The 27,653-nt window shown below is 46.5% G+C and overlaps 1 protein-coding gene across 6 annotated transcripts in view; it reads right to left on the bottom strand.

The window, feature by feature from the left end:
• Nucleotides 1-46: 46 nt before the first annotated feature.
• Nucleotides 47-27,653, bottom strand: part of LOC112130645 (chromatin remodeling regulator CECR2) — a 198,712-nt gene continuing 171,105 nt past the window's right edge. For 2 of the 6 annotated variants that reach the window (XM_024240174.3, XM_054543020.2), the window contains 10 exons: nt 22,820-22,949; nt 21,366-21,403; nt 21,192-21,283; nt 20,807-20,933; nt 19,142-19,530; nt 17,985-18,113; nt 16,947-17,793; nt 10,727-12,143; nt 8,159-8,270; nt 6,942-7,462 (listed from right to left, as the gene is read on the bottom strand). In XM_024240174.3, the coding sequence (XP_024095942.3) occupies nt 7,457-7,462; nt 8,159-8,270; nt 10,727-12,143; nt 16,947-17,793; nt 17,985-18,113; nt 19,142-19,530; nt 20,807-20,933; nt 21,192-21,283; nt 21,366-21,403; nt 22,820-22,949 (3,287 nt within the window). In that variant the 3' untranslated portion in view covers nt 6,942-7,456. Of the gene's footprint in view, nt 7,463-8,158; nt 8,271-10,726; nt 12,144-16,946; nt 17,794-17,984; nt 18,114-19,141; nt 19,531-20,806; nt 20,934-21,191; nt 21,284-21,365; nt 21,404-22,819; nt 22,950-27,653 lie in introns of all 6 variants that reach the window. The other 4 variants (XM_054543016.2, XM_054543017.2, XM_054543018.2 and 1 more) reach the window with 4 other exon arrangements.

Below are 27,653 nucleotides of genomic sequence, written 5' to 3'. Positions count from 1 at the left end.
ATCCATCGAGATGCACAATTTGAGTAGCATCATGTCTGATCCGGGGTTTACTAGTGATTTTTTTTTTTTTTTTTTTAAGACAGGATCTCACACTCTTGCCCAGGCTGGAGTGCAGTGGTACGATCTCTGCTCACTGCAACCTCTGCCTGCAGGGTTTAAGCAATTCTCCTGCCTCAGCCTCCCGAGTAGCTGGGATTACAGGCGCCTGCCACTGTGCCCGGCTAATTTTTGTATTTTTAGTAGAGACGGTTTCACCATGCCGGCCAGGCTGATCTCAAACTCCTGACATCAAGTGAGCCACCGTGCCCAGTCTGATTTTTCACTTTAAAGTTGATTTTTGTTTTGTTTCAGAAATTATACTGAAATGCAACTACTAAAGAAAGTATGGTTGGCATAAAATGTTTTATCGGAGAAACACTTTTCATGGGAGAATAATTGAACAGTTTTTAAATAGTAGCAGGATAAAAGGCTCGAAAGTTTGTTAGCCAATAACAACAGAGTATCAGTGGGGACAATCAGACACCAAACAACTGGAGGTTAAAAAGAGAGTGAACAGATCACTGCCTAGAAAGCATGAGTTTGGAAATGGGTACTAATTGTGGTTAAATTTTTAAGGAATGAGGATTACTTCCACAGCCAATTACAGATGCTCAACTTCCAGTGGGGTCACCTCCAGATAAACCCATCATGAGTTGAAAATACTGTCAGCTGAAAATGCACTGAATCCACCTAACATCACAGCTTAGCCTGCCTCAAGCGTGCTCAGCAAACTTATGCTAGCCCACAGTTGAGCCTCCTTTTTTATTTATTTTTGAGACGGAGTCTTCCTGTCGCTCAGGCTGGAATGCAGTGGTGCGATCTCGGCTTACTGCAACCTCTGCATCCCAGCTTCCAGCGATTCTCCTGCCTCAGCCTCCCGAGTAGCCAGGATTACAGGCACCCGCCAACACGCCTGGCTCATTTTTGTGTTTTTAGTAGAGGCAGGGTTTTGCCATGTTGGCCAGGCTGGTCTCGAACTCCTGAGCCCAGATGATCTGCCTGCCTTGGCCTCCCAGAGTGCTGGGATTACAGGCGTGAGCCAGCACACCTGGCCGAGCCTCCTTTATAATACAGTGTTGAATATGTCATGGAGTTTATTGAATACCGTACAGAAAGTGAAAGAGAATTGTTGTACGAGGACTCGAAGTACAGTTTCTACAGAATGTGTCTCATTTTCAAAAACTCCTAAGTTGAATGATCATTAAACTGGGACGGTCTGCATTTAAGGACAAAACAGGAGTTTTGGTGTCTTAAGACTGTAGCTAATCTCTAAGAATGTAGCTACTTTTTTTTTTGAGACAGAGTCTTGCTCTGTCGCCCAGGCTGGAGTGCAGTGGCGCGATCTCGGCTCACTGCAAGCTTTGCCTCCCGGGTTCATGCCATTCTCCTGCCTCAGCCTCCCGAGTAGCTGGGACTACAGGTGCCCGCCACCACGCCTGGCTAATTTTTTGTATTTTTAGTGGAGACGGGGTTTCACCGTGTTAGCCAGGATGGTCTTGATCTCCTGACCTCGTGATCCGCCCGCCTCGGCCTCCGAAAGTGCTGGGATTACAGATGTGAGCCACTGCGCCCGGCTGAATGTAGCTACTTTCAGTCTGTTCTCCCAGTAACTGGAAATAAAACATAAATGACCTTGGCAGGTACAAAATTGCCCGCTTGCTCAGGCTGGAGCTCCCACTTCTGGCCCTGTGCGTGCACAGCGGGCTCCAGGCTGGAGCTGCCCCACTGCCCCACTGTATACTCCTTTCCCATCCTAGGCACCCTAAAGCCTGGAAGGAGAGAAGTCGTGCACCCCAGGTATAGTAACCTTCTGAAAGCGGACGCCTTTACCAGTGAGATGCTGAGGGCCGGGCCAGCTTTGAGAGGATCAACTGTGAGGAGCGTTTTATCCCTGACATGGTTTAGAACTGCCAGTCAGCAGATGACTGTTTTGAAGTTCTCTGGAACCACATTCCTCTATCCTGTGCACAGGACCCGTGCCCCGCCTCCATGGATTCTTGATGCATGAGAATGGATGACAGGTGGCATTTCAGCTGGTGGCCGTGTGGCCTAGTTCACGCCTTCGTCCTGATGGAAGTCTGGGTTTGCCCCGATATGGAAATGACACATGGACAGACACACACCACACACACAGGAGCCTTGCTATTTTAAGAATGTACTTTATACAAAATAACCAGTTCATATGGAAATAAATCTACAGACCTCCAAGGATCAAAAAGCTTTTTAAAAAGTTCTTTCAAAAAATTATCCAACACACAATATTGAACTAACTGTTGAGGTAAGTGTCGCTCTCAGTGAAACAGGGAATCAGCAGACCACGACAAAATATACACAATATAAAAATAAATAGCATTCCCCTTTCCAGTACTGGCCAGAAGGTTCACACGGTTTCTGCTTTTGCAGCAGGAGCAGAGGCTCCGGACACTGTGTGCCAAGGCTGGTGGAGACTGACCTGGGCCCCAGGAGCTATGCACAAGGCAGGAGAGTGAGGTACCTGAGCCCTGGCTAGGGAAGGGAAGGGAAGGGAAGGGAAGGGGCCGCATGGTTTCCTGAACGGGGGTCAGCATTTCAATAACTTACGCAATATCCATACCCCTGTTCCCACCCCACCCACCCCTTTCAAAAACACAAGCAGGACAATCAGCTGCTCGTCAGCCGTTCTGACGTTAGAATTCAGTTAGTCCTCTCGTGCAGGACAAGAGGGAGAAACTAGGTAGGAAAAGGTCAAGCCGAGCCCAGAACAGTCCCTCCACACATCTGTCTAGCACAGAGTGGGATCAACATCCAGCCTGGAGACAAAGCTTGTGTCCCAGCTTAATTTAAAAAATGAAGGTCGGGTGTGGTGGCTCACACCTGTAATCCCAGCACTTTGGGAGGCCAAGGCGGGTGGATCACCTGAGGTCAGGAGTTCGAGACCAGCCTGGCCAATATGGTGAAACCCCGCCTCTACTAAAAATACAAAAATTAGCTGGGCGTGGTCGTGCGCGCCTGCAGTCCCAGCTACTCGGGAGGCCGAGGCAGAAGAATCCCTTGAACCTGGGAGGTGGAGGTTGCAGTGAGCCGAGATCGCGCCATTGCACTCCAGTCTGGGGGACAAGAGCAAGACATCTCAAAAAAAAAAGAAAGAAAGAAAAGAAAAGAAAAAGAAAAATGGGATGCAGTAACATTTACCCAAACACTACTGTTCCAAGGGGAAAGTGCGTGAGGCTCAGTGTCCTATGGCTGCACGGCACAGAGTCCAACCCAAAAAAGAAACAGGGAGCCCAGCTTCACGTAGCAAATGGCAATCACATTCTTTGTGCCTATGCAGTGATGTGAGTCCACGAATAAAAGCCTCTGCATTCTCAACCGAAATAAGTATCCTTACTGAAGCTATTGTCCGGAGAGTCACTGGTGGAGACACCACACCCCAGGAGCCCCAGGATTGGGCAGTACATGGCTCACTAATATATGGGACTGATTTTCTGCAATGCGGGTCCACGGAGAATCGCAGAGGGTGAACTGACTGACAGACAAAGGGCAACAATGCTAGAAAACCTGCAGCCTTTCCTATGAAAACCAAGGTTCTCTGCAAGCAGGTTGGGGTTCTGACACTACTGAACTGTCCTCACCTTGTGACTAGAGGATTAAGCCTTCCTGTGAAATTTCAAATCAGGTCTTAAGAGGAGTGTAGTATTTACAGATTTCAATTTCCATTAAAAAAAAAAATTGAACCAAGAAGTATGGATTGCAAGCTTGTTTCTGACAGCTGTGGTGACTGCAACACTGGGATTTTGTGGGCCTGGGATGGCATTTGCCAGCAGTAGGAATCAGCAAAAATAATATAATAACTATACAGCAGATACATGGCATGGGATAATGACACCAAATGCTTAGTCACAAGCAGCACTTTCAGGGAACAAGCCAGAGTAAATCGACATTTAAAGCTGAGGTCTGACTGAACTGAGGGGCACAAACTGCAGGTCTTAAGGTTTTCACTAAGCCTAATGAAGAGGAGCATGAGAAGGCCTTCTGAGAGCATCTGGCCCGGGCTCAGTGAGAAGATACAAACTGTTGATGAGCAGCTCGTGTGTACGGCCAGGTAAACTAAACCAACCTGATGAAGGCTGGTGATGAAGGAGAAGTGGAGGGGTGGGATGGAAAGTTACGTCAACAAGAATCCTGCAGGGTTCTTATTTATTCTCCACATTCATTCACTGTAACAAATTTCAGCCAATAGCTCCTGCTACCTTTTAACTGAGGGGAAAAAGTAGCTGAATTTAAAACTATTTTTTAATTCTGAGGGGAAAACAAACCCAGAATCCTCCCAAGAAGCTCATCTTTTCTTTCTCTTGGGCCTTAGGGACACAAGTTTCTAACTTATTAACAACTCTAATAAAGGTGACCCATGAGTGTTAAATCAAAGAGATGCGGTGGTATTTCCCATTCTCCATGTTCTCAGCTATCCCCATCCTCCTGGGGACCACTGAGAGTCGGCACGCTGACAAGGTGACAGTGACCCACAGGGTGAAATGTCCTTCTAGCTTGAGAGCAAACCTTTTCAGGACACCTTACACACTACTTCCTAATCATAACATATCACATAACCATCATTTTCCTAATGGAGAAGATGGCAAATGCATTTGCATCTGCTTTAAGACATTGCATCTGCTTAAGACACTTGGAAAGAGAAGTGCTAGAGGAGGAAGAAAAGGTGAGAAAAAGATGCTGCTTGGGGATGGGTGGACTAGGTGTTCACAGCAGCTCACGGTCCTGTGGATTCCTGCAACCTTGCAGCTCCAGACAGCTTATAGCAGATCTGCACTTCAAAGACCAGTGAAAGCTCAGGACACTCCCTGGACAATGGACGAAGCACTAGTACCTATAAGGCATGGACACATTCCCACACAGGATGCAGGAAGGCTGACAATTCTGCTGCTGTTGTTCTTGTTCACAGTGTTATAATACAGTAGCTCTATTTCCTATTGCTCTTCCTTAATATTTTCTGTCTAAAACCAAGAAGGGAGATTAAGGATAAAGGGATTTACTGACTTTTCCTGTATTGTTCACAGCATCACTCTAGCAACAGCTGATTGGGGCGGTCACTGGGAGAGGGAGGAGACAGGATTACCTGGAACAGTGCGCACACAACTGCTCAAGGACCACGAGGGCAGAAGGCAAGGGGGCAATGGCCCAATTGCTGCTTACAGCCACTCCCAGCCAGGCCCCTGGGGTTGTCATGGGGAGAGGCCCACGGTGACAGTGCTCCTGTTAAGGAGAAGTGAGAGGCCTCTGATTCAAACCAGCATTACCAGGAAAAGAGAAAGGCTGTCAGTGGCCAAATTCTCTGGGCCTAGACCAGGTCTAACCAGCTCCAAACTAGCTTTTTTCCTCTTCCCTGCGTCTGCACAAACACAGAAACTGAAGTAGTAATGCCCCATGTTAGCGGATACTAGCTAAAGGGCAGACCCATCCACAATCCTTCTGTCCTCTTCACTCTTCTAAACCAGGTTGTGCCAGTGGTAGGTTTCTAACAAGAATTAGGATCCAGTGAGAACACAGGCTCAAAACTCAATCTACTTGCAAATACATCAAATTTAAAATTAAAACCTCTGTGAGAGAAAATCTGTATTTTTGTGCATTATACCTTAGAGGCACCTGTGTTCCCTACTCAACTCTCAAATCTGCCTGAACCACCAGGTTCAGCGTTTGTGTACGGATATGAACTTCCATCATCCTGGAACTGGTGTCTTGGCTTTCATTTCTCTATATCACGGATGCTTCCGATTAGCTTCCTTTTCCATGGACAGCATATGTTTGGCAAACTGTAAACATGACAGTTCCATGCTTCACTAGGAATCCTGGAATTGGAGGGAAACACTCTACTGGCCCCTCCCACAGGTGAATTTATAAGAAACTAGGGCGGATTAATATTTCATAGAAGCTCTTCTACTATCCCAAAAGCTTAAAAATATGCTATTCTTTACAAAGACCTGTCATTTCTGTATTTTCCTTAGTTTTTTCTTTTGTGGGATATTCAAAAGTTTAAAACATGGGTCCTAACTTTGGTGACCTTTCAGCTAAAATCAAATACAGAATGCTAACGAGGGAGAATCCAGTGTAATTCAACTCTACAACTGTAATAAAGTAATTTAATACTGTAAAATGGTTTCCTATCACAGATACAACAAATAATTCCAAGAACTTGTTCTTGATAGCTATTTTAAATCACCATGACTGATTTTACTATGATTCACTTAAAACGAATAAAAACTATATATACCGAAATATTCCTAAATTCAAACTGTAAATCTATAGAATACATTTTTCCTATTCAAACCTGTGCAATTCTTTATTGATACTAAAATATACAAACCTGAGTAGTCACTTCCACAAAATGTGATTCGTGCCAGAAAGCTGTGTGTGGTGCCTTCTAGATCACAGTCCTGTCAGGGAGGTCTGTGATGAGGACGATTCATCTTCTAATACGTGAAACGCTCTAGTGATCCCAATTCCTCATACTGGTTTACAACTACTCGGTAGGGCTGGTGGCAAAATCAGGAAGGAACCCCACTTTCTCAAACCCAGGATTTGGGCCACCAGCACGAGAGGAGCCTGTCTTCCGGGCTGAAGCTTCTAGTAGTCTCCTGAGAGCACTCTGCCTCCAACGGAGACACCAGGTGCTTAGGGGACAGGTGTTCTCTCTCAGGCTGACTGGAAGGAAGGAAGGCCTTTAGCTATTCTGAAGGCTGGCTGGCCACTAAGGAAACACAGTGACATATTACAAGATCAAACCTTTCCTGCCCTCATCTCCGGCTCCCAGAAGTATTCAGTGTGACATGATTGTAAACAGATAAAAATCACTCCAGTGCTGTGTGCCCACCAGTTAGGACCCCCATTTCTTCCGCATCCCCACCCACCCTTCCCACTTTATGTACAATACATTCACCACCAACAAAAATTATTTTAAAAGGCAACATGAAAATTCTGTAAACTGGACCCAGCTCCAAAACCATTAATACTAAGAGTAGTCCCTTCCCCAAATATATACCTGAGTTTAGCTGCTCATCAAAGTTTAAAAGCACCACTCCATTCTTGAGTATACCCCCTCCCCCAAGTTTAAAGTGATTTTCCCTGAAAAGTGTCTCAGGATTTGGAAAAGTCGTCATTAACTCCACGTTCGTTAGTTTTGCCTGACTGTCTACATCAGCTGTGCAAGAGATCCCTGGCCAAGGACCTTTGCAATCTGTGTGTCAGTCATCTAAGGAGTGTCCTTGTAGGGCCCGTGACTGGCTCCAGCTCAAGGATGGCACGAGTGGGTCACCGTGAAGAGGTGGAGCAGGTGACGGGAATAGAGCTGACAGGGCACTCCCCAGTTCTCCACGTTCCAGTCTTCGTGCGCAGCTTTCCATTGCTTGGGGCTCATTTCCTCCTTGGACTAGCTCTGAAAGAAACAAAGACATTTTAAACAAAAATAAAAATTGGGTTGTTAAAAAAAAAAAAAACAAACTTAAGTAAGCCAAAGAGTGTCCAAGCTCCTCATCTGTGAAAATGGCTTGATTCTGTTTCATCAGTTACAGTTTACTTCCAGAGAGTAGGTTCTAGAGTCCTGGACTTCTCAATTCAGATCCCAGTCCCAGTGCTTAACAGCAGTAGGACTTGCACACTGGGAAATGATCATGATGCAGCCAATGACAACTACTTTGTGGGGCTCAAGGGAAAGACTGCGTGGGAGAGAAGCACTGCACGAGACAACGCATGGCAGAGAAGCAGCCCTCAGAGGCAGCTATTACTACTCTAAACCCGCCAACTAGTCTCTCTCCAATGAGAAAGGTGGGAAGCATAAAACAGACAAGGGATCATGGCAGAAAAAATGTTTGCAGATGGCTTGGAAAAAATGAGGTTTAAATACTCACCAAACAGGTATACATTCCATATCACAATAGGAAAAAGGGACATGTGAGAGGTGACTTCCGAGGCCTCTTGCTCTTTTTCCAAGTGCCAAGGAAGCACGAGACAGGCAAAGTTCCTGTATCCACAGGATACCTTAAAACATTTTTTCAGAACAGCAAGGATGTCATATACATACTTCCTACCACCTGGAGGAAGAAGAACAGCTCTAATTTTTAGTGATTCTTACCTGATCCAGGGGAAGCGTTGGAGGCTTATGAGGCGGCAACTCCTCCTGTGATGTTGCTGCTGTGGGGGTCTTTGGGAACGAGGCCTGCGACTGGACCGGGTGCATCTGCATTCTACAGCCACGAGAAAGAAGCGATGAAGAATTAATGAAGACGTGTTAATGACAAAAGAAACAAGACACTGCAGTCACGAGGGTACTGCCTTCATCACCCCAGTGATCAGGCCTGGAATCATCCATACTGGGACAACTCGACATTCTGGGCCTGCTGGTGCAGTAAGTGGCACGCACACGTACCACCTGTGTATACTCCTGAAAAAGTGTTTAATCTATTTTTTTTCTTTTAGAGACAGGGTCTTGCTCTGTCACCCTGCTAGAGTGTAGTGGCAGGATCATGGTTTACTGCAGCCTCAGTCTTCTGGGCTCAAGTGCTCCTCCTGCCTCACCTTCCTGAGTAGTGTGTGCTACCATGCCTGGCTAAGTTCTTTATTTTCACTAGAGACAGGATCTCGCTATGTTGCCCAGGCTGGTCTCAAACTCCTGAGCTTAAGCAATCTTGCTGCCTCAGCCCCCGAAAGTGCTGGGATTATAGGTATGAACCACTGCACCTCGCACAAGAGTTTCATCTAAACACAAGGAGACTGTGTGATGAATCTAGAATCTGTAACACTCTCCATGATAACTGGCCTGGACTCTTTGGAAAACAAAACAAAGATATGACAACTGCTATAAATTAAGAGACTAAACAGACAGAGCAGCCAAATGCAAATCCATGAGCCTTGATTGGATCCTTTATCAGAAAAAAAAAAACAATAAAAATAAAACACAAAGAAATGGCTCTAAAAGACACTCTGGGGACAATTGAGGAAACAGAAATAAAAACTCTATTAGATACTGTTATTTGCCTTGAGTGTGGTAATCATTTTGAAATTGTGATCCAAGGAATGTCCATTCTTAGGAGATGCATGCTCAAGTATTGAGGGGTTAAGGGCCATGATGTCTACAATTTACTTTCCAACAGCTTAGGAAAAAAAGTAAAGAAAAGAAAACAGGTATTTAGAGACATATAAAGCAAACATGACAAAATGTTAAATAGTAGAGATGGTCTAGCAGTAAGACGACAGGATGGCACTGAGAAGGGGCACACTGGTTTTTCTGCTGAATGGTACTGGTTTCAAAGATTACGCTTCATAACTTTTTTTTTTTTTTTTGAGACAGAGTCTCGCTCTGTGGCCCAGGCTGGAGTGCAGTGGCTTGATCTTAGCTCACTACAAGCTCCGCCTCCCAGGTTCACGCCATTCTCCTGCCTCAGCCTCCTCAGTAGCTGGGACTACAGGCACCCACCACCATGCCCGGTTAATTTTTTGTATTTTTAGTAGAGACGGGGTTTCACCGTGTTAGCCAGGATGGTCTCAATCTCCTGACCTCGTCATCTGCCCGCCTCGGCCTCCCACACGCATTACAGGCGTGAGCCACCGCGCCTGGCCGCTTCATAACTTTCATTTGTATATATCGATTTGAAAACTTCCCGGATGGCAGATCACCTAACTGGATCTGGAGAACAACACTACACAAGCATGTGTGAAAGAAGTCTCATGGGGACTTGTTTGCATTCTGGATAAACCGTTTTCTCATTCAATGATAGGGTAAGAAATGAGAGGTATGTAGTAAAACTTCAATACTACATATGATGTCCTCTTCTACTCCTGGGTAGGCCTTTTTTTTTTTTTTTTTACCTTGGTCAGAGTGTCTCCACATGGCAGCAATGTTGACACAGGCTTGCTTACAGCTCTCAAACTGTGGTTATTAAGTTTATAGTATCATACAAAACTCAGCCAGGTATGGTGGCGGGCACCTGTAATCCCAGCTACTTGGGAGGATGAGGCAGGAGAATCGCTTGAACCCGGGAGGCAGAGATTGCAGTGAGCAGAGATCGTACCACTGCACTCCAGCCTGGGCCACAGAGCGAGACTTAATCTCAAAAAAAAAAAATAAATAAATAAATAATAAAAAAGTTTACAATATCAAAATCTAAATCAGTCATTTAAATGCCAGTTCATTTTCATGAGGGGAAAAAATTTCAAAGATAAAGTTGGGCTCTAAGTCTAATACCTTCCTACAGAGTGTGCAACATCAATAATTCACGTTTTTGTTCCTAGACCATTAACTGTTATCTTTATCTCTAAGGCCATTTTTCTGTTTAAAATGAACATCCAGGCCAGGCGTGGTGGCTCATGCCTGTAATCTCAGCACTTTGACAGGCTGAGGCAAGAGGATGACTTGCGCACAGGAGACTAAGACCAGCCTGGGCAACACGGTGAAACCCTACCTCTACAAAAAAAAAAAAAAAAAAAAAAAGTTAGCTGGGTGTGGTGGCACATGTGTAGTCCCAGTTACTTAAACAGCTGATGCAGGAGGATCCTTGAGCCTGGGAGGTCGATGCCGCCGTGAGCCATAATCACACCACTGCACTCCAGCCTGGGTGACAAAGTGAGACTCTGTCTCAAAAATAAACACATAAAATAAACATCTGTTCTTTCTTCAGGGGGAAAAGCCTGAACGCAATCTTACCCTGATGGTCTGTACATTTCCTGGAAAGGTCCTCTTATTCCACTTCTAGTGCCAATTTGTTCCATCATCACAGCTTGAAAGTGACCCAGGCCCTCTTCCTGGCAGCGATAGATGGGACCCTCCTGAGAGAGGCCGTTGGGCTGGGTGGCCCCTGGGTGGTGAGGTGGGTGGGCAGCCACAGGGGAAGAGTAAGCCCTGGGCTGAAAGTGACTGGCCGGCCGCTGAGGGGTATAGGGAGGCCCCGTCTGCAGCATCACACCGTGGGGTGGAAACGCAGATGAACCAAATCCCATTCCTGAACTCAGAGGCGGAGGAGTTCCATAGAGATACTCGCTGGCTGACAACGAGCTCTGCCGCTTGGTAGCTGCGTTATGGTTGTCCAGGTCTAAAAATTCTTTGGGACTCTCTGGCCTCTCCATAGATTCATCCAGCTTCTCTTCCTCTGGACCAGGATTCTGCCCGTCATTTGGGACTTTAGCAGCCACTGCATCCATACGGGTTGGAGAAGTTAAGGCAGCATTCAGTGTCTCACAGCCTTGCAGACTGGCCATGGCATTCTTATCTGAGAAGAGGGACCTCGGTGTGGGAGGCTGGCTGGCTGGGGGTCCGCTTGGGCTTCCCTGGGGATGGAGAGGTCTCTGCCAGTCAGAAAAGCTCTGTGGACAGGCATAGTAAGGAGTTCGCTGATAGTGGTGGTAGGAAGGCTGCGGCGGTGGGTGATAGGAATACCTCATTCCTTGTGGGGGGCGATACCGGGGAAAGCCTCCAGAATGTGGGTGGTTAGACTGAAAGCCCCTTGGGGGAAAATGCTGGGGATGGGATGCTGGGGACTTCCCTCCCATCACAGGGCCCACACCCTGCAGGCCTGGACTGATGTGGTAATGGGCAGCTGAATTCGGGTACTCCAGGCCAGGCATATACAGGGGGGAAAACTGGCTCACAGTGCCTCCCGTCAAACCGGGGTCTGTGCTGGGCGGCGTCGCTGCGTTCTGTCCCGTGCATGGCATGGTTTCCTGCAACGTTCTGCCTCTGGGGCAGAGCAGCTTTTCGGAACCACTGCTACCAAGGCCCTTCCCCTCTGATCCGCAAGGAGATGCTTCCCCAGTGACTCCGTTCTCGGGTAGAGCGCCCCTGTCTGCCACCGTGGAGAGGTCTCTCATGCACCCTTGGGCGGCTGGGCCAGGGTAGCTGCTATCTGAGGGCCAGGGATTCTTGCCCTTCGTTGCTTTACAGTTGTCCACAGGTTCGGAGGAGCTGCTTTTGAGCTCTGGGCCCACTGTTTCCCTTTCTTGTGGTGAGCTCTGCCTGGTACAGTCAGTCTGCAGGAGAGGTGTGGGGTGAGGTAGCTGTTTGAGGTAGACCCCCTCTGAAGTACCAACACTTGGTGGTTTCTCTTCAAGGCCAGGCAACGGCTCTGCTGCAACAACAACAACAACAAAAAAAAAAAAAAAAGGAGAAAAAATAATTCAGTAGCTGAAATGGCAGTATTAATGTGAAGAACATGCCTGAGTCAGATTAAGGTGGATGTGTGGTGATTCAAGCCCCACCTGGAAATTGTTTGAGTCCCTGAAAGAGGTCAGGACATTGGGGTCCCTGTACACTTCCTTTCACCCCTTTCATGGACACAAAGGTAAAACCTAGCACCTCTACAGCCACTCTTACGGTGGGCCGGAGAACGGAAATGTCCTTAACCATGGGTTGCCCGATTTGTAAGAGGCTGAGAGACGGCTTGTGGCTCACGGACTCTAGGCAGGTGCATGTGAAACACACTGGGAGGGGATGGTTGTCATCAGAATCGCTGGCCATGCTGGGAAGCTCTAAAATGGGACGCAACAAGAAAGAACAGGGCATGATGGGCGCTCGGGAAGGCCAAACGCCTCGCTTCTGCTCCACGAGAATAAAAGCTCCACAGGAGGGACTTCTCCGTCTCACTGTCCTCTCGGTTCATGCACACACAGACTCAATCACATTGTTGAATGAATACATTCACTTTGTCTGCATGTGTTGAAGACAAGATGCCTACAACATGAAACTCAAAAGGCATCTTTAGGGGCCGGGCGCGGTGGCTCAAGCCTGTAATCCCAGCACTTTGGGAGGCCGAGGCGGGCAGATCACGAGGTCAGGAGATGGAGACCATCCTGGCTAACACGGTGAAACCCTGTCTCTACTAAAAAATATAAAAAATTAGCTGGGTGTGGTGGCGGGCGCCTGTAGTCCCAGCTATTCGGGAGGCTGAGGCAGAATGGCGTGAACCCGGGAGGTGGAGATTGTAGTGAGCTGAGATTGTGCCACTGCACTCCAGCCTGGGCGACAGAGTGAGACTCCATCTCAAAAAAAAAAAAAAAAAAAAAAAAAAAGAGGCATTTTTAACATATTATGGAAATTTACTAAGCCCAATCAAATTAATTAGACTCCTATGCTTGTTTACATCCTCAGAATTCTTTAACTTACTATTCAACCTAAAAATAAGGTCTCAGCTAAGACTACAATATACAATAGTGTGTAAGTGTGTGTATATATCTATATAAAATAATCTTATAATCTTTTTTTTTTTCTTTTTTTGAGGCAGAGTCTCACTCTGATGCCCAGGCTGGAGTGCAGTGGCATGATCTTGGCTCACTGCAACCTCCGCCTACTGGGTTCAAGTGATTCTCAAGACCCGGACTCCCAAGTGGCTGAATTTACAGGCCTGCACCACCACGCCTGGCTAATTTTTGTATTTTTAGTAAAGACAAGATTTCACCATGTTGGCCAGGCTGGTCTCAAACTCCCGACCTCAGGTGATCCACCCACCTCAGCCTCCCAAAGTGCTGGGATTACAGGTGTGAGCCACCACGCCCAGCCAAAATAATCTTTTTATTATCTTTCTAGGAGGACAGTTGTCCAGGTGTGATCAAATTACCATCCTGGTAACAGATCTGAAGGACAAGGTTAGAGATTCTTAACAACTTTTAAAGAGCTATTAACATAGCTCAGGCTACTTGAAGCTGGCCCTAAAGGTCAGTGGTACAAATTATACAATGAAAGTGAAAAACTGTACTTTTCATTATTCAGCCAACATTAAACTTAGCAACTAGACTTAACTAAACAGGATTCTTGTAAAGCTCTGAATTCCAGAACTTACTTGAAATCAATATTAGAAAATTCTGCTAGAGGTTGTGTTAACAAAGTAGGACTTTCCACAAAAGAAATAGTAAAAGGTTTTTTTTCCCTAACCATTTTTTTTCTTTTTTTTTGAAGAGTCGGAGTTTCAACTCTGTCGCCCAGGCTGGAGTGTAGTGGTGTGATCATGTCTCACTGAAACCTCAAACTCCAGGGTTCAAGCAATCCTTCCACTTCAGACTCCCAAGTAGTTGGGATTACAGGTATGAGAAACACAAAAATTTAAATGAGTTCTAACCCTACCATCAATTTAATATGGAATCTATTTTTTTTTTTTTTGAGACGGAGTCTTGCTCTGTTGCCCAGGCTGGAGTGCAGTGATGTGATCTCGGCTCACTGCAACCTCAGCCTCCTGGGTTCAAGCAATTCTCCTGCCTCAGCCTCCCGAGTAGCTGGGATTACACGCACCCACCACTGTTCCCGGCTGATTTTTGTATTTTTAGTAGAGACGGAGTTTCACCATGTTGGCCAGGCTGGTTTTGAACCCCTAACCTCGTGATCCACCCGCCTTGGCCTCCCAAAGTGCTGGGATTACAGATGTGAGCCACTGCGCTAGGCTAGGAATCTATTATCTTAAGTCCAAGTGTGTCCATTCTCCTGCCAGGAACTGAAGAAAATTACATGCATGCTATATATTTATCCTAGAAATAAGCATTAATTGCAAAGTATTTTTTTTCCATTTTCTCCCCTAGTTTAATGATTATTCCTCTTAAACAGCATTTCTTTTTTTTTTTGAGACGGAGTCTCCCTCTTTTGTCCAGGCTGGAGTGCAGTGGCGTGATCTTGGCTCACAGCAAGCTCCGCCTCCCGGGTTCAAGTGATTCTCATGATCCAGCCTCCCAAGTGGCTGAACTTACAGGCCTGCACCACCACGCCCGGCTAATTTTTGTATTTTTAGTAGAGGCAAGATTTCACCATGTTGGCCAGGTTGGTCTCAAACTCCCAACCTCAGGTGATCCACCCGCCTCAGCCTCCCAAAGTGCTGGTATTACAGGTGTGAGCCACCGCGCCTGGCCTAAACGGTATTTCTAAGAAACTGCTTCAAAATTTGCTAGATCTCACTATTGGCCATTCTTAATAAATCCAGGTATGTATCCAAGGAACAGAAATTCACTTGGTAACTTTCAAGATGGTATTTTTTTCTTTTTTGAGACATGGTTTTGCTCTGTTGCCCAGGATGGAGTACAGTGATGCAATCATAGCTCACTGTAGCCTTGACCTCCCTGGGTTCAGGTGATCCTCCCACCTCAGCCTCCCAAGTAGCTGGGACTATAGGCATGAACCACTTTTTTTTTGAGAAAGAGTCTCACTTTGTGGCCCAGGCTGGAATGCAGTGGTGTAATCTTGGTTCACTGCAACCTCTGCCTCCCGGGTTCAAGTGATTCTCCTGCCTCAGCCTCCTGAGTAGCTGGGACTACAGGCACCTGCCACCATGCCTGGCTAATTTTTGTATTTTAAGTAAAATGGGTTTCACCATGTTGGGCAGGCTGGTCTGAACTCCTGACCTCAGGTGATCTGCCTGCCTTGGCCTCCTAAAGTGCTGGAATTACAGGCATGAGCCACCACGCCTGGCTAATTTTTTAACTTTTTTTTTTTTTTTGAGATGGAGTCTCGCTCTGTCGCCCAGGCTGGAGTGCAGTGGCGTGATCTCAGCTCACTGCAACCTCTGCCTCCCAGGTTCACACCATTTTCCTGCCTCAGCCTCCTGAGTAGCTGGGACTACAGGCGCCCGCCACCACGCCCGGCTAATTTTTTGTATTTTTAGTAGAGATGGGGTTTCACCACGTTGGCCAGGATGGTCTCAATCTCCTGACCTTGTGATCTGCCTGCCTTGGCCTCCCAAAGTGCTGGGATTACAGGCGTCAGCCACTGCGCCCAGCCATTTTTTAATGTTTTAGTAGAGACAGTCTCACTCTCTTGCCCAGGCTGGTCTCGAACTCCTGGGTTCAAGTGATCCATTGGCCTTGGCCTCCCAAAATTCTGGGACTGCAGGCGTGAGCCACCAAAACCACTGCCCGGCTGACAGTACTTTTTTAGAGGAACTATGATGCAGTGAGTAAAGCATGGATGCTGGATCTAGTCTGTCTGGGCCCAAATCTCAGCTCTGCTACTTACTAGCTGGCTGAGAGCAAATAATCTAACATTTCCATGCCTTGGATTTTTCATCTGTAAAAACGAGGATGGTAACAGTAGCTATCTCAAAGGCTTGTTCTGAGAATAAATGAGTTAATGTATAAAAGTCTCAGGAAGGCTCATGCCTATAATCCTAGCATTTTGGGAGGCCAAGGCAGGCGGATCACCTGAGGTCAGACCTTCAAGACCAGCCTGGCCAACATGGTGAAACCTTGTCTGTACTAAAAATATAAAAACTAGCCGGGTGTGGTGGCATGCACCTGTAATCCCAGCTACTCAGGAGGCTGAAGCAGGAGAACTGCTTGAACCTGGGAGGCAGAAGTTGCAGTCAGCCGAGATCATGCCACTCCACTCCAGCCTGGGCAAGAGTGAGACTCTGTCTCAAAAAAAAAAAAAAAAAGTCTCAGGAGGAGCGCCTGGCCCAGCAAGCGCCCACCTGTGCAGAGTCAAAATTATGACCAGAAATGGGATCGATAGACCAAGAGAAGGACTGTGATTGGCCCAAATCTGAGAAGTTCAAGAAAGAGAAGCTGGGAAGGCCGGGCCCGGTGGGCCTGTGATCCCAGCACTTTGGGAGGCCGATGGGGGCAGATCACAAGGTCACGAGATTGAGACCATCCTGGCTAACACGGTGAAACCTCGTTGCTACTAAAAATACCAAAAAATTAGCCAGGAGTGGTGGCAGGAGAATGGCGTGAACCCGGGAGGCGGAGCTTGCAGTGAGCCGAAATCGCACCACTGCACTCCAGCCTGGGCGACAGAGTGAGACTCTGTCTCAAAAAAAATAAATAAATAAAAATATAAAAAAAAAAATAAAAAAAGAAAGAGAGGCTGAGAACCAGATTACACTTGGTTTGATATGCTGTGTAAAAAGATTACTCATGAAACAAGAGCTTAAAGAGCCCAAAGTGACAGTGTAAATTACCTTGGTCATTCTCAGGCTCTTGTGTTTCACTGTTCTCCGGTGCCCTCCCAGGGTTGCCCAGGGCAGGCTTGGGGGCTGACACAGTGACCGACATTGGGTGAGCTACCTGTGGAAAAGGGCCAGGTAAACGGGGGGGTGCAGGCTGGTGGGGGTGGTAAGGCACACCTGGGGGGCAGACGCGGGAGGAGAGCTGCTGCATCGCTATCATCTCTGGGCTGTCCATCATGGAGTCCCCGCCCTGCACCCCCCGCAGAGCCTGGGCAGGCGCTCCAAACAAAGAACTGGGTGCTGGCACTGGAGGTGGCTGTAACCGATGTCCAGCAGACTTGCAGGGCGGTCGCATGTACCCTGAGGAAGGAACTCCATGAGGTAGGAAGCCTGATTGTTCAGTCCACTGGTTGGGGGGGACAGGGGGTCTCATGACCCGGGAATCCATCACGTGACCGAGAGTGCGAGGCTGGTGAGAGGGTCCTGGCCCCAGGTGGGGCTTCTCATCTGGGCCTAGGGGTCCTTGGTTCGTAGCACCGTGGTTCCCATTCCAGACGGCAGAGTGTACTCGATTCAGGTACTTGTACGATCGATACATGTGGCTGGGAGGAATTTCTGAGCTTTCAGGAAAGTCTGGTGGCCGGGCTGGAGCCCCCCCATGCCGGGGAGGAATGAATCCTGGCTGGAACTGAGCTGGAGCATACACGCTTCCATCCTGACTTGGGCCACTTATCTGCCCAAGCTGCAAGGATCCAGGGTGTGGGCCCATGTTAGAAAGGTGTGTCAGCCCCCCGCACATTTGCTTCTCTTCGGGTGTGCCTAGCCTGGGTCCTCGGAGGCTGTTAATTCCAACTGGAGGCTGGCAACGAGAAAAGGCAGCACAGTTAACCAGACTCACAGAATAAGGCACACTTTGTGACATGCTTCTCTATGGGAACAGACTCTTTGGGAAAGGAGGCAATGAATGACATTTAACCTGGAAAGAGACTTTTTCTCTGAAACGTACCTATGGGACCCCCTGCACCTGCACCTCCAGAGTAGGCTGCTTACCTGCATGGTGAAAGGCTGACGCTGCTGCACAGGCTCCCCGGGGTGTGGCTCCGGGACTCCAGAGGAGCCGTACAAGGTGGCAGGATCTGATCCTCGCAGAGGGCCAAATGTTCCTGGTACTGCTGGCCTCTGCAGCACATTGAACAAAGCAAGAAGAGGAAAAAGGAAAGGCACAGACTTCAGGTTGACAACAAGGGTTTTCCTGAAGATGAACGTTCTACTAAAATAAACAGACGACTAAACCTCAGCTGGAGACAGGGAGACTGTGAACACACGTGCTCACCCGCATCAGGGTTTGTCCATGAGCCCGAAGCAACTTCCCTCTCCAGGAGATGCAAGATTAAATCAGTGTTTCTCAATCTCTTTTTTATTACTCCTCCTCCCAAGGATCCATTTTAGCCGTTTCTCTCCAATTGCCTGCTACTATGAAATCTTATAATGTTGCAGATATACTGTACATTCATGTACTATATGTATACCTGTGCTTTATACAATAAAGATTACATTTTTTTTCTTTTTTTGAGACAGAGTCTCACTCTGTCGCTCAGGCTGGGGTGCAATGGCACGATCTCAGCTCACTGCAAACTCTGCCTCCTGGGTTCAAGCAATTCTTTTGCCTCAGCCTCCTGAGTAGCTGAGTAGTGCCACCGCACCTAATTTTTGTATTGTTAGTAGAGACAGAGTTTCACCATGTTAGCTAGGATGGTCTTGAACTCTTGACCTCATGATCCGCCCACCGCAGCCTCCCAAAGTGCTGGGATTGCAAGAGTGGGCCACCGCGCCCGGCCAGATTACATATTTTTTAATCCAAATTTTTCCCACATTGAGAATACCTAATTCAAATGATTGAGAAAAAGGAGGATTCAGAATAAAGGGCTGGACACAGTGGCTCATGCTTATAATCCCAGCACTTTGGGAGGCTGAGGCGGAAGGACTGCTTGAGGCCAGGAATTTGAGACCAGCCTAGGCAACATAGCAACACTGTGTCTCTACTAAAAAGTAAACAAAATAAAATAAAATGAACGAAAGACTCACAGGGGAAAAGATTCCATACATACACAGAAGTATTTTGCAGGAAGTACTAACTGAATGGCCTTTACATTCCTATGAACTCACAAACTAGGAGAAACCGCAACAGTCTTTACTCTATTCCTTACCATCTGGTTTAAAAAGGGTGCCTGGCTGGGTGTCCCACCACAATGCAGGGGATGAGAAAAGCCTCGGCCATTGGAAGTGCCCACCTCCCGCGGGGGCTGTGTGGAGCTGCTGCTCTGATCGTCCCCAGAAGAGGGCGCTCGGCGTGTGGGGGGCAACGACTTTCCTCCATTCTCCATGGGCTGCTGTTTCCTGCTGGGCCCTTCTGGGTCCCTGGAGCGGGTCCAAACATGGCTCCCACCACTTCGCCCAGCTCGACTCCGTCTTTTCTCCCGCTTTTCATCCTCTCGAATCCAAAATTCTTCATCTGTGTCTCCATCTTCTCCAGGAAAATGTTTCATCATTGCCCGATGAAAACACCTCTCTAAATTATCAGACATCTTGGTATACTCTATAGGAAGACAGGAGGATTGACTTCTAGGTATAGTTTATAGAAATTGTTCATAGAAACTATAGTTTATAGAAACCACAGAAACTGACCTATAGGTCACAAAAGACAATTCTAATAAATAGAAGATGCAACCTGGGTAAACTATGAGTTTAATTCACCTTTAGGGCACATTATATTGTAGAGCTATGGACGCAAGATGAAGACATGGTTTCTATCCGTAAGATGCCCAAGGTTGTGTGGTTGGGACAGGGCCTCTAGGACTATTAAATCAAACCAGTCTGAGCACCGTAACTTATGCCTGTCATCCCAGCACTTTGGGAGGCCAAGGCAGGAGGATCACTTGAGCCCAGGAGTTCCAAGACCGGACTGGGCAAGAAAGCAAGATGCCTGTCCCTACCAAAAAGAAAACATTAGCCAGGTGTGGTGGCACATGCCCATAGTCCCAGCTACTTGGGACTGAGGGAGGAGGATCCCTTGAGCCCAAGAATTTGAGGTTGCAGTGAGCCATGTTTGCGCTACTGCACTCCTGCTTGGGTGACAGAGCAAAATCCTGTCTCAAAGTAAGTAAATAAAGAAAAAAAAAAGCCAGTAAAAATTTAATTCTTTAAGGCTAAACTGCAGAAATACTAAATAAAAAATGGCTGAATCTGCTGTTTTTAAGCAGGCCATTTTTAGTTAATGCATAAATGACCCAAAGTAGAAAGAGCCATTTCTTTTTTTTATATATATATATTTTTATTATACTTTAAGTTCTAGGGTACATGTGCACAATGTGCAGGTTTGTTACATATGTATACATGTGCCATGTTGGTGTGCTGCACCCATTAACTCGTCATTTACATTAGGTATATCTCCTAATGCTATCCCTCCCCGCTTCCCCCACCTCACAACAGGCCCCAGTGTGTGTTCAGAAAGAGCCATTTCTACTTTGATATTAGAGATCTACTACGCCAGCTTCTCCAGATGGTTGAAGAGTCAGCTCTATCTAGGGTCAATCCCCTCGGTGGTTAAAGAGGCACACACAGTATTATCCAGACCCAGACTGGTCTCCAGGATGAGCCAGTTGGCCACCAGCTGCACCCTCTTGTCCTGTGGGGCAGAAGAGAATCCCTGGCAGATACTGTGTAAGTGGCTGGAAGGGTCAATCCCATGACTTTTCATACACATTCTGTTCACTGTCCTACAGAAAAGGCACTAGGATGTGTATTTGTAAAAGAGAAGGCATTTTATTCTTGATTACAGATATGCATCCAGCACAAACTCCTTCCCTGCTTACCACTACTTTCCCCATTATACTTTCGACAATTCCTGAACATAGTCTTCATGTCATTTACAAACTCCTCCTTGGTGCAGTATAAACCTCCATTCAGTTTCTTCTCCATGCTGGAAATATCCATGGGGGCCTAAATGAGACACACAACTCTTTATAGTTAAAATATGCTGAGAGCAAACATTCCATAGAGAGACAGAGAGAGAATGACAATTCAGCAATGCTGATCTGTAACGAATAACAGATAAAACGAGAAACATCACATGAACTTCTGACAGTTGAAAAGAAAAACATATCAAATATATATATATACACTAAACAAGAAACAAACGTCAAAACCCAAGAAAGATATACACACTATAGTAGGCATTACTGCAAAGACAACTTCTACCTTAATAATCTGATAATAGTTAGGGGCGTAAGATTCATCCACAGGTTCCAAGAAGGGCCAGGAATCCTTGTGCGCCTTTACCACGTCTAGAACTGAAAGCCAGAGAAGAGATCTTAACACACTCACAGAGGAAAACTTCCATCACAAACGGAACAGTGGAGAATGGGAACTAACCTTTATACATAGCAGTGAAATCATCGTCCAACTCAAAGCTGTAAATCACAAAATAAGAAATTAATAGTAACTCTGACCACCTTCTCTCCTGAGCTCTCTCAGGTCTATGGCAGACACACCTGACTGAAGTTAAGATTTGGAATAGTCCTAATAGTGTGGTTTAGATGAGCCTGTGACACTGACAACACTCCCTGGAAATACAATGAGGGACAGTGGACCTTACCAAAACCGGGAATGTCACTTTCCTCATCTATAAAATGTGGGGTTGGCCTGGATGATCCAGAACTTTATGGTTCTAGAATGTTAGTAATTTAATTGCACGTTCTTTATTTATTTACTTATTTTGAGACAGGATCTTGATCTGTTGCCTACGCTGGAGTGAAGTGGTGTGATCACAGCTCACTGCAGCCTCCATTTCCTGGGCTCCAGCAATCCTGTCACCTTAGCCTCCTGAATAGTTGGGACTACGGGTGTGTGCTACCATGCCTGGCAAATTTTTGTATTTTGGGTAGAGGTGAGGTTTCATCATGTTGCCCAGGCTTTATAGCACAATCTTTTTTTTTTTTCGGACGGAGTCTCACTCTGTCACCCAGGCTGGAGTGCAGTGACACAATCTCGGCTCACTGCAACCTCCACCTCCTGAGTTCAAGTGATTCTCCTGCCTCAGCCTCCCAAGTAGCTGGGACTACAGGCATGTGCCACCTCACCCGGCTAATTTTTTTAAAAATTTTTATTAGAGACGGGGTTTCACCATATTGGCCAGGCTGGTCTCGAACTCCTGACCTCAGGTCATCTGCCAACCTTGGCCTCCCAAAGTGCTGGGATTACAGGCGTGAGCCCGGCCTATAGCACATTCTTTTTTTTTTTTTTTTCTTTTATTATTATTATTATTATTATCATTATTATACTTTAGGTTTTATGGTACATGTGCGCAATATATAGCACATTCTTAACCAGGGTTTATTTTACTTACGAATATTTTTGTGATCTAAAGAATAATCCAAAAAAGCGTATGATAAATGAGCTCATGAACACTGAATGTGTATCTGCCTCTTGAATTTTTGGTAAGGAGTAAAGACACACGGTATCTAGTACCATCACGGGAAGTAATTACTTCAAAAAGAATAAACTGCTATTCACATTTCCAAGGAGCTAATTTACATAATAATCAGATTCTGATTTTATTAAATTGAGGGGATGAGGAAAGAAAAGCTTAGTGTAAGTATCACAGAGTGTGGCAGCAAGAGTGCCAGAGGCCAGGGTAGCTAGGTGTGTCTGTGTGTGCCTGAGGAAGGGCACCAGGGTTAGCTGTGAATGCAGAGCCTGCCCTGTGCACTCACACACGGTGACCATGTTACCCAACAGGGCTGTTCTAAGGATGACATGGGGCAAGTGCCTGAATGCTTCATAAATGCTACCAGTTGCTACTGTTGTTGTTGTTACTAAATACTCACAGGTCTTTAGTCTTTTTTTCCTCTCTCATGGGGGAATTGGGGTCCAGATGGGAAAGTTCTGGAGGGAGCTCCTTTCCTTGAGCCAGCAGCCATGCCCTTTCTTCCCTGAGCTTTCTCCTCTTTGCTCGATCTACAATGAACACAAAGGCTGAGTGAGCTAAGCACACTCCAAACACTGACGTGGCGTGTTCCTTCATCACTGTGAGAGAAGGAAGAACCAGGCCACCAAAGCAGGATTATGAAGCAACTTCTGCTCCCTGTGCCACCCTCTTTTTGGTAATTAGGATGTTTCTACAGATGGAATGCTTTAAGACAAGGGTAAACTAACTAACTGAACCTGTTTCCTCACTCACACTGAGCTCAAGGTGGGAGACGAACGTGGCAGGGCAGGTACAGGGTGGGCAGCAGGGGAGGGAGCAAGGCAGAAGAAAACAGAAGAATGGCAGTCGAAGAAAAAGGAAAAAGTACGAGGTTGAATGAGGACTATCTTCTTGGATTACTTGAGGCCATTCTGATCTTTTACTTAAAAAAAGCAACATCCGCAAATCCTTTCTTAGGACCAGACTCTCAGTCCACACACACACAGGATTTTAAACGCATGCCCCAGCTCTCGACGTTCTGCGTCTATGAAGGCATCCATGCAAGCAATGGTCTGCTCCCCACCCCACCCCCAGATCAGGCAGCAGGCCCTGCCGCCAGTGGGAGTTTGGCTGGGAAGAGGGGAAAGATGCCAGCTGGGATTGGCAGGGAGCTGGAAGGCAGGGATGATTTTCTTCCTGGCTCCCAGCCACAGCCATGAGAAGCACACTTGGCATTCCACTCCCAGCCTGATGGGGCACTTACCACTTGCAGGGAACAAGGAGGTAGGGGCCAAAGCAAAGAGGCAAGGAGAAAAATGAGACTGCCAGACAGCAAGGCACAAAGATGGAAGGGAGGAGAAGCCAGCAAGAGCCTCTATTTTCTTTTCTTTTTTATTTTTGAGACGGAGTTTTGCTCTTGTTGCCCAGGCTGGAGTGCAATGGCGCCACCTCGGCTCACTGCAACCTCTGCCCCCTGGGTTCAAGCGATTCCCCTGCCTTAGCTTCCTGAGTACCTGGGATTACAGGTATGCACCACCATGCCCGGCTAATTTTGTATTTTTAGTAGGGACAGGGTTTCTCCATGTTGGTCAGGCTGGTCTCGAACTCCTGACCTCAGGTGAACCGCCCGCCTCAGCCTCCCAAAGTGCTGGGATTACAGGAGTGAGCCATGGCGCCCGGCCTGAGCCTCTGTTTTCTTCCCCAGTTCTAGCTTCTGTTCCACAAGGGACAGGATCCTTGTCTGACTACTGCTGTGAGCACGACACGATTCCTGTTGGGTTACATTTGACTTGAGTTTTTGTTCCTAAATTATTTTCTTTTGTTATGCTAATCTATATCTCCTTTAATCAATGAAAAGAAGTTTGCTATCACCAATTTTTAAGAAAAATTTTAAATTTTTAAAAATTATTTTTCTTTTTTTCCGACCTCTAAGAAAGTTCTCTAAACCAACTTTTTTTTTTTTCTGGAAAAAAGAGAACAATTTCAACCATAAAGAAAACTGTAAATTAACGAATACCCATGTATCACCCAACCTGTCAAACTTTAAACATTTTGTCTTATTAATGTTAATACAGTATTTCATGGTATGATTATTCCACAGCTTAACAATCCATTATTCTCCTTGATTCCAGTTTTAGAAGTTTGTAAACAATAGTATCAACAAAGTTATTTTAAAACATGTCTTCTCAAGCATGTGTGTAAGGATTCTCTAAGATGTGAACCCAGCAGCAGAATGACTAGATAGGAGTAAAAAGTATATATGTAAACTTCATCAGGCACTGTCAAAGGGGTGTCCATCATTTCCAATGAGGTTACAGAATTTTTTTTTTTTTTGAGATGGAGACTCACTCTGTTGCCCAGGCTAAAGTGCAGTGGTGCGATCTCGACTCACTGCAACCTCTGCCTCCCAGGTTCAAGCGATTCTCCTGCCCTAGCCTCCTGAGTAGTTGGGACTACAGGCATCTGTCACCACACCTGGCTAATTTTTTTTTTTTGTTTTTTTTTTTTGAGACGGAGTCTCACTCTCTTGCCCAGGCTGGAGTGCAGTGGTGTGATCTCGCCTCACTGCAAGCTCCGCCTCCTGGGTTCACGTTATTCTCCTGCCTCAGCCTCCCGAGTAGCTGGGACAACAGGCACCCGCCACCACGCCCAGCTAACTTTTTGTATTTTTTAGTAGAGATGGGGTTTCACTGTGTTAGCCAGGATGGTCTTGATCTCCTGACCTTGTGATCCACCTGCCTCAACCTCCCAAAGTGCCGGGATTACAGACATGAGCCACTGCGCCTGGCCTTTTTTTTTGTTTTTGAGACAGAATTTCACTCTTGTTGCCCAGGTTGGAGTGCAATGGCACGATCTCAGCTCCCAGCACTTTGGGAGGCTGAGGCAGGTGGATTACGAGGTCAGAAGATCAAGAGCATCCTGGCTAACATGGTGAAACCTCGTCTCTACTAAAAATACAAAAAATTAGCCGGGCATGGTGGCAGGTGCCTGTAGTCCCAGCTACTCGGGAGGCTGAGGCAAGAGAATGGTGTGAACCCGGGAGGCGGGGCTTGCAGTGAGCTGAGATTGTGCCACTGCACTCCAGCCTGGGCGACAGAGTGAGACTCCGTCTCAGTAAATAAATAAATAAATAAATAAATAAAGTAATCAAATATGTCAGTTCTCTCTCTTTCCTTATGGTTTTTGCTTTTTGTACTTAAAAATTCTTTTCTATCCCATCTACAACTTCTTCAGAAAGGTTCTGGCCTTCAGTGTATCTGGAACTTATATAAGGAGCAGGGATGTAAATTTTTTCCCTATATAAATGAACAAGTGTCCTGGTACCACTGTTTTCTCCCGAGACAGGGGTCTCGCTCTGTTGGGATCATAGCTCACTGCAACCTCGAACTCCTGTGCATAAGGGATCCTCCCACATCAGACTCCTGAGTGGCTGGGACTACAAGCACACACCACCACGCCTGGAGCTGTTTCTGAAAAACCCATGTTCTCTCTCAAGGTCTGTTTCTGGTCTCATTGTCTATCTCCATGCCAATACCATTCTCTCTCAATCACTGCAGATTTGATCTCATTATGTGGCATAATGATTGCCCCTATCGTTTTGTTTTTGCAAGTTACCATAGCTATACAAGGCCCTTTGCTCCGGCCGGGCGTGGTGGCTCACATCTGTAATCCTAGCACTTTGGGAGGCCGAGGCAGGCAGATCACCAGACGTCAGGAATTCGAGACCAGCCTGACCAACATGGAGAAACCCCGTCTCTACTAAAAATACAAAATTAGCCAGGCGTGGTGGTGCATGCCTGTAAACCCAGCTACTTGGGAGGCTGAGGCAGGAGAATTGCTTGAACCCCAGAGGCGGAGGTTGCGGTGAGCCGAGATCGCGCCATTGCACTCCAGCCTGGGCAACAAGGGTGAAACTCCATCTCAAAAACAAACAAAAAAAGGCCCTTTGCTCTTTTATATGAATTTTAGGAACAGTGTGTCGAGATCCACAGATTCTTTTTTTTTTAGGAGACAGAGCCTCACTCTATCACCCAGGCTGGAGTGCAATGGTGTGATTTCAGCTCACTGCAGCCTCTGCCTCTCAGGTTCAAACAATTCTCGTGCCTCAGCCTCCCGGGTAGCTGGGATTACAGGTATATGCCACCATGCCTGGGTGATTATTGTATTTTTAGTAGAGACAGGGTTTCACCATGTTAGCTAGGCTGATCCCGAACTCCTTAGCTCAAGTGATCCGTCCACCTCGGCCTCCCACGGTGCTGGGATTACAGGTGTGAGCCACTGTGCCCGGTTATCATAAATTTTTTTTTTTTTTTTTTTTTTTTTGAGATAGAGTCTCACTCTGTTGACCAGGCTGGAGTGCTGCGGTGGCGCTATCTTAGCTCACTGCAACCTCTGCCTCCTCGGTTCAAGCGATTCTTGTGCCTCAGCCTCCAGAGTAGCTAGCTGGGATTACAGAAGTGCACCAACATGTCCAGCTAATTTTTGTATTTTTAGTAGAGACGGGGTTTCACCAAGTTGGCCAGGATGGTCTTGATCTCCTGACCTTGTGACCTGCCCGCCTCGGCCTCCCAAAGTGCTAGGATTACAGCTGTGAGCCACCGCACCTGGCCGGGTCATGCTATCTTTTAATAAAATTGTTCATATTGACATTTATAGAATAATAATGAACAGCTGGGTGCAGTGGATCACCTGCGGTCAGGAGTTCAAGAACAGCCTGACCAACATGGTGAGACCCCATCTCTACTAAAAATACAAAAAAAATTGCCAGGCATGGTGGCACATGCCTGTAATCCCAGCTACTTTGGAGGCTGAGGCAGGAGAATTACTTGAACCCGGGAGGTGGAAGTTGCAGTGAGCCGAGATCGCACCACTGCACTCCAGCCTGAGCAACAGAGTGAGACTCCATCTCCATCTCAAAAAAAAAAAAAAAAAAAAAGAAGAAAAGAAAAGAAAAGAAAAAAATAATAATGAATACACCTACTTGGTGAATTTCTTAGCTATAATAGTTTCCTGGGTGATTTTCTTGGAGTTTCAAGTCATACACCACTCCAAATATGTATACATACCTATGTATTTTTCTTTGTAGACACTAAATCCTTACAATACAATATTAAATGGAAACGATAGAGGAAATCCTTGTGTTTATCCTGACTTTAAAGGGAACACTTCTAATGTTTCCCCATTAAGTAGAAGGTCTGCCTAGATTATTAAGATATTGGCTGAGGAAGTTTCATTCTATTATTCTAAGTTTGCAG

This window comes from Pongo abelii, chromosome 23 (genome assembly GCF_028885655.2).
Source record: "Pongo abelii isolate AG06213 chromosome 23, NHGRI_mPonAbe1-v2.0_pri, whole genome shotgun sequence".
Lineage (NCBI taxonomy): Eukaryota > Metazoa > Chordata > Mammalia > Primates > Hominidae > Pongo > Pongo abelii.
This window is presented reverse-complemented; position numbering and strand designations above follow the sequence as displayed.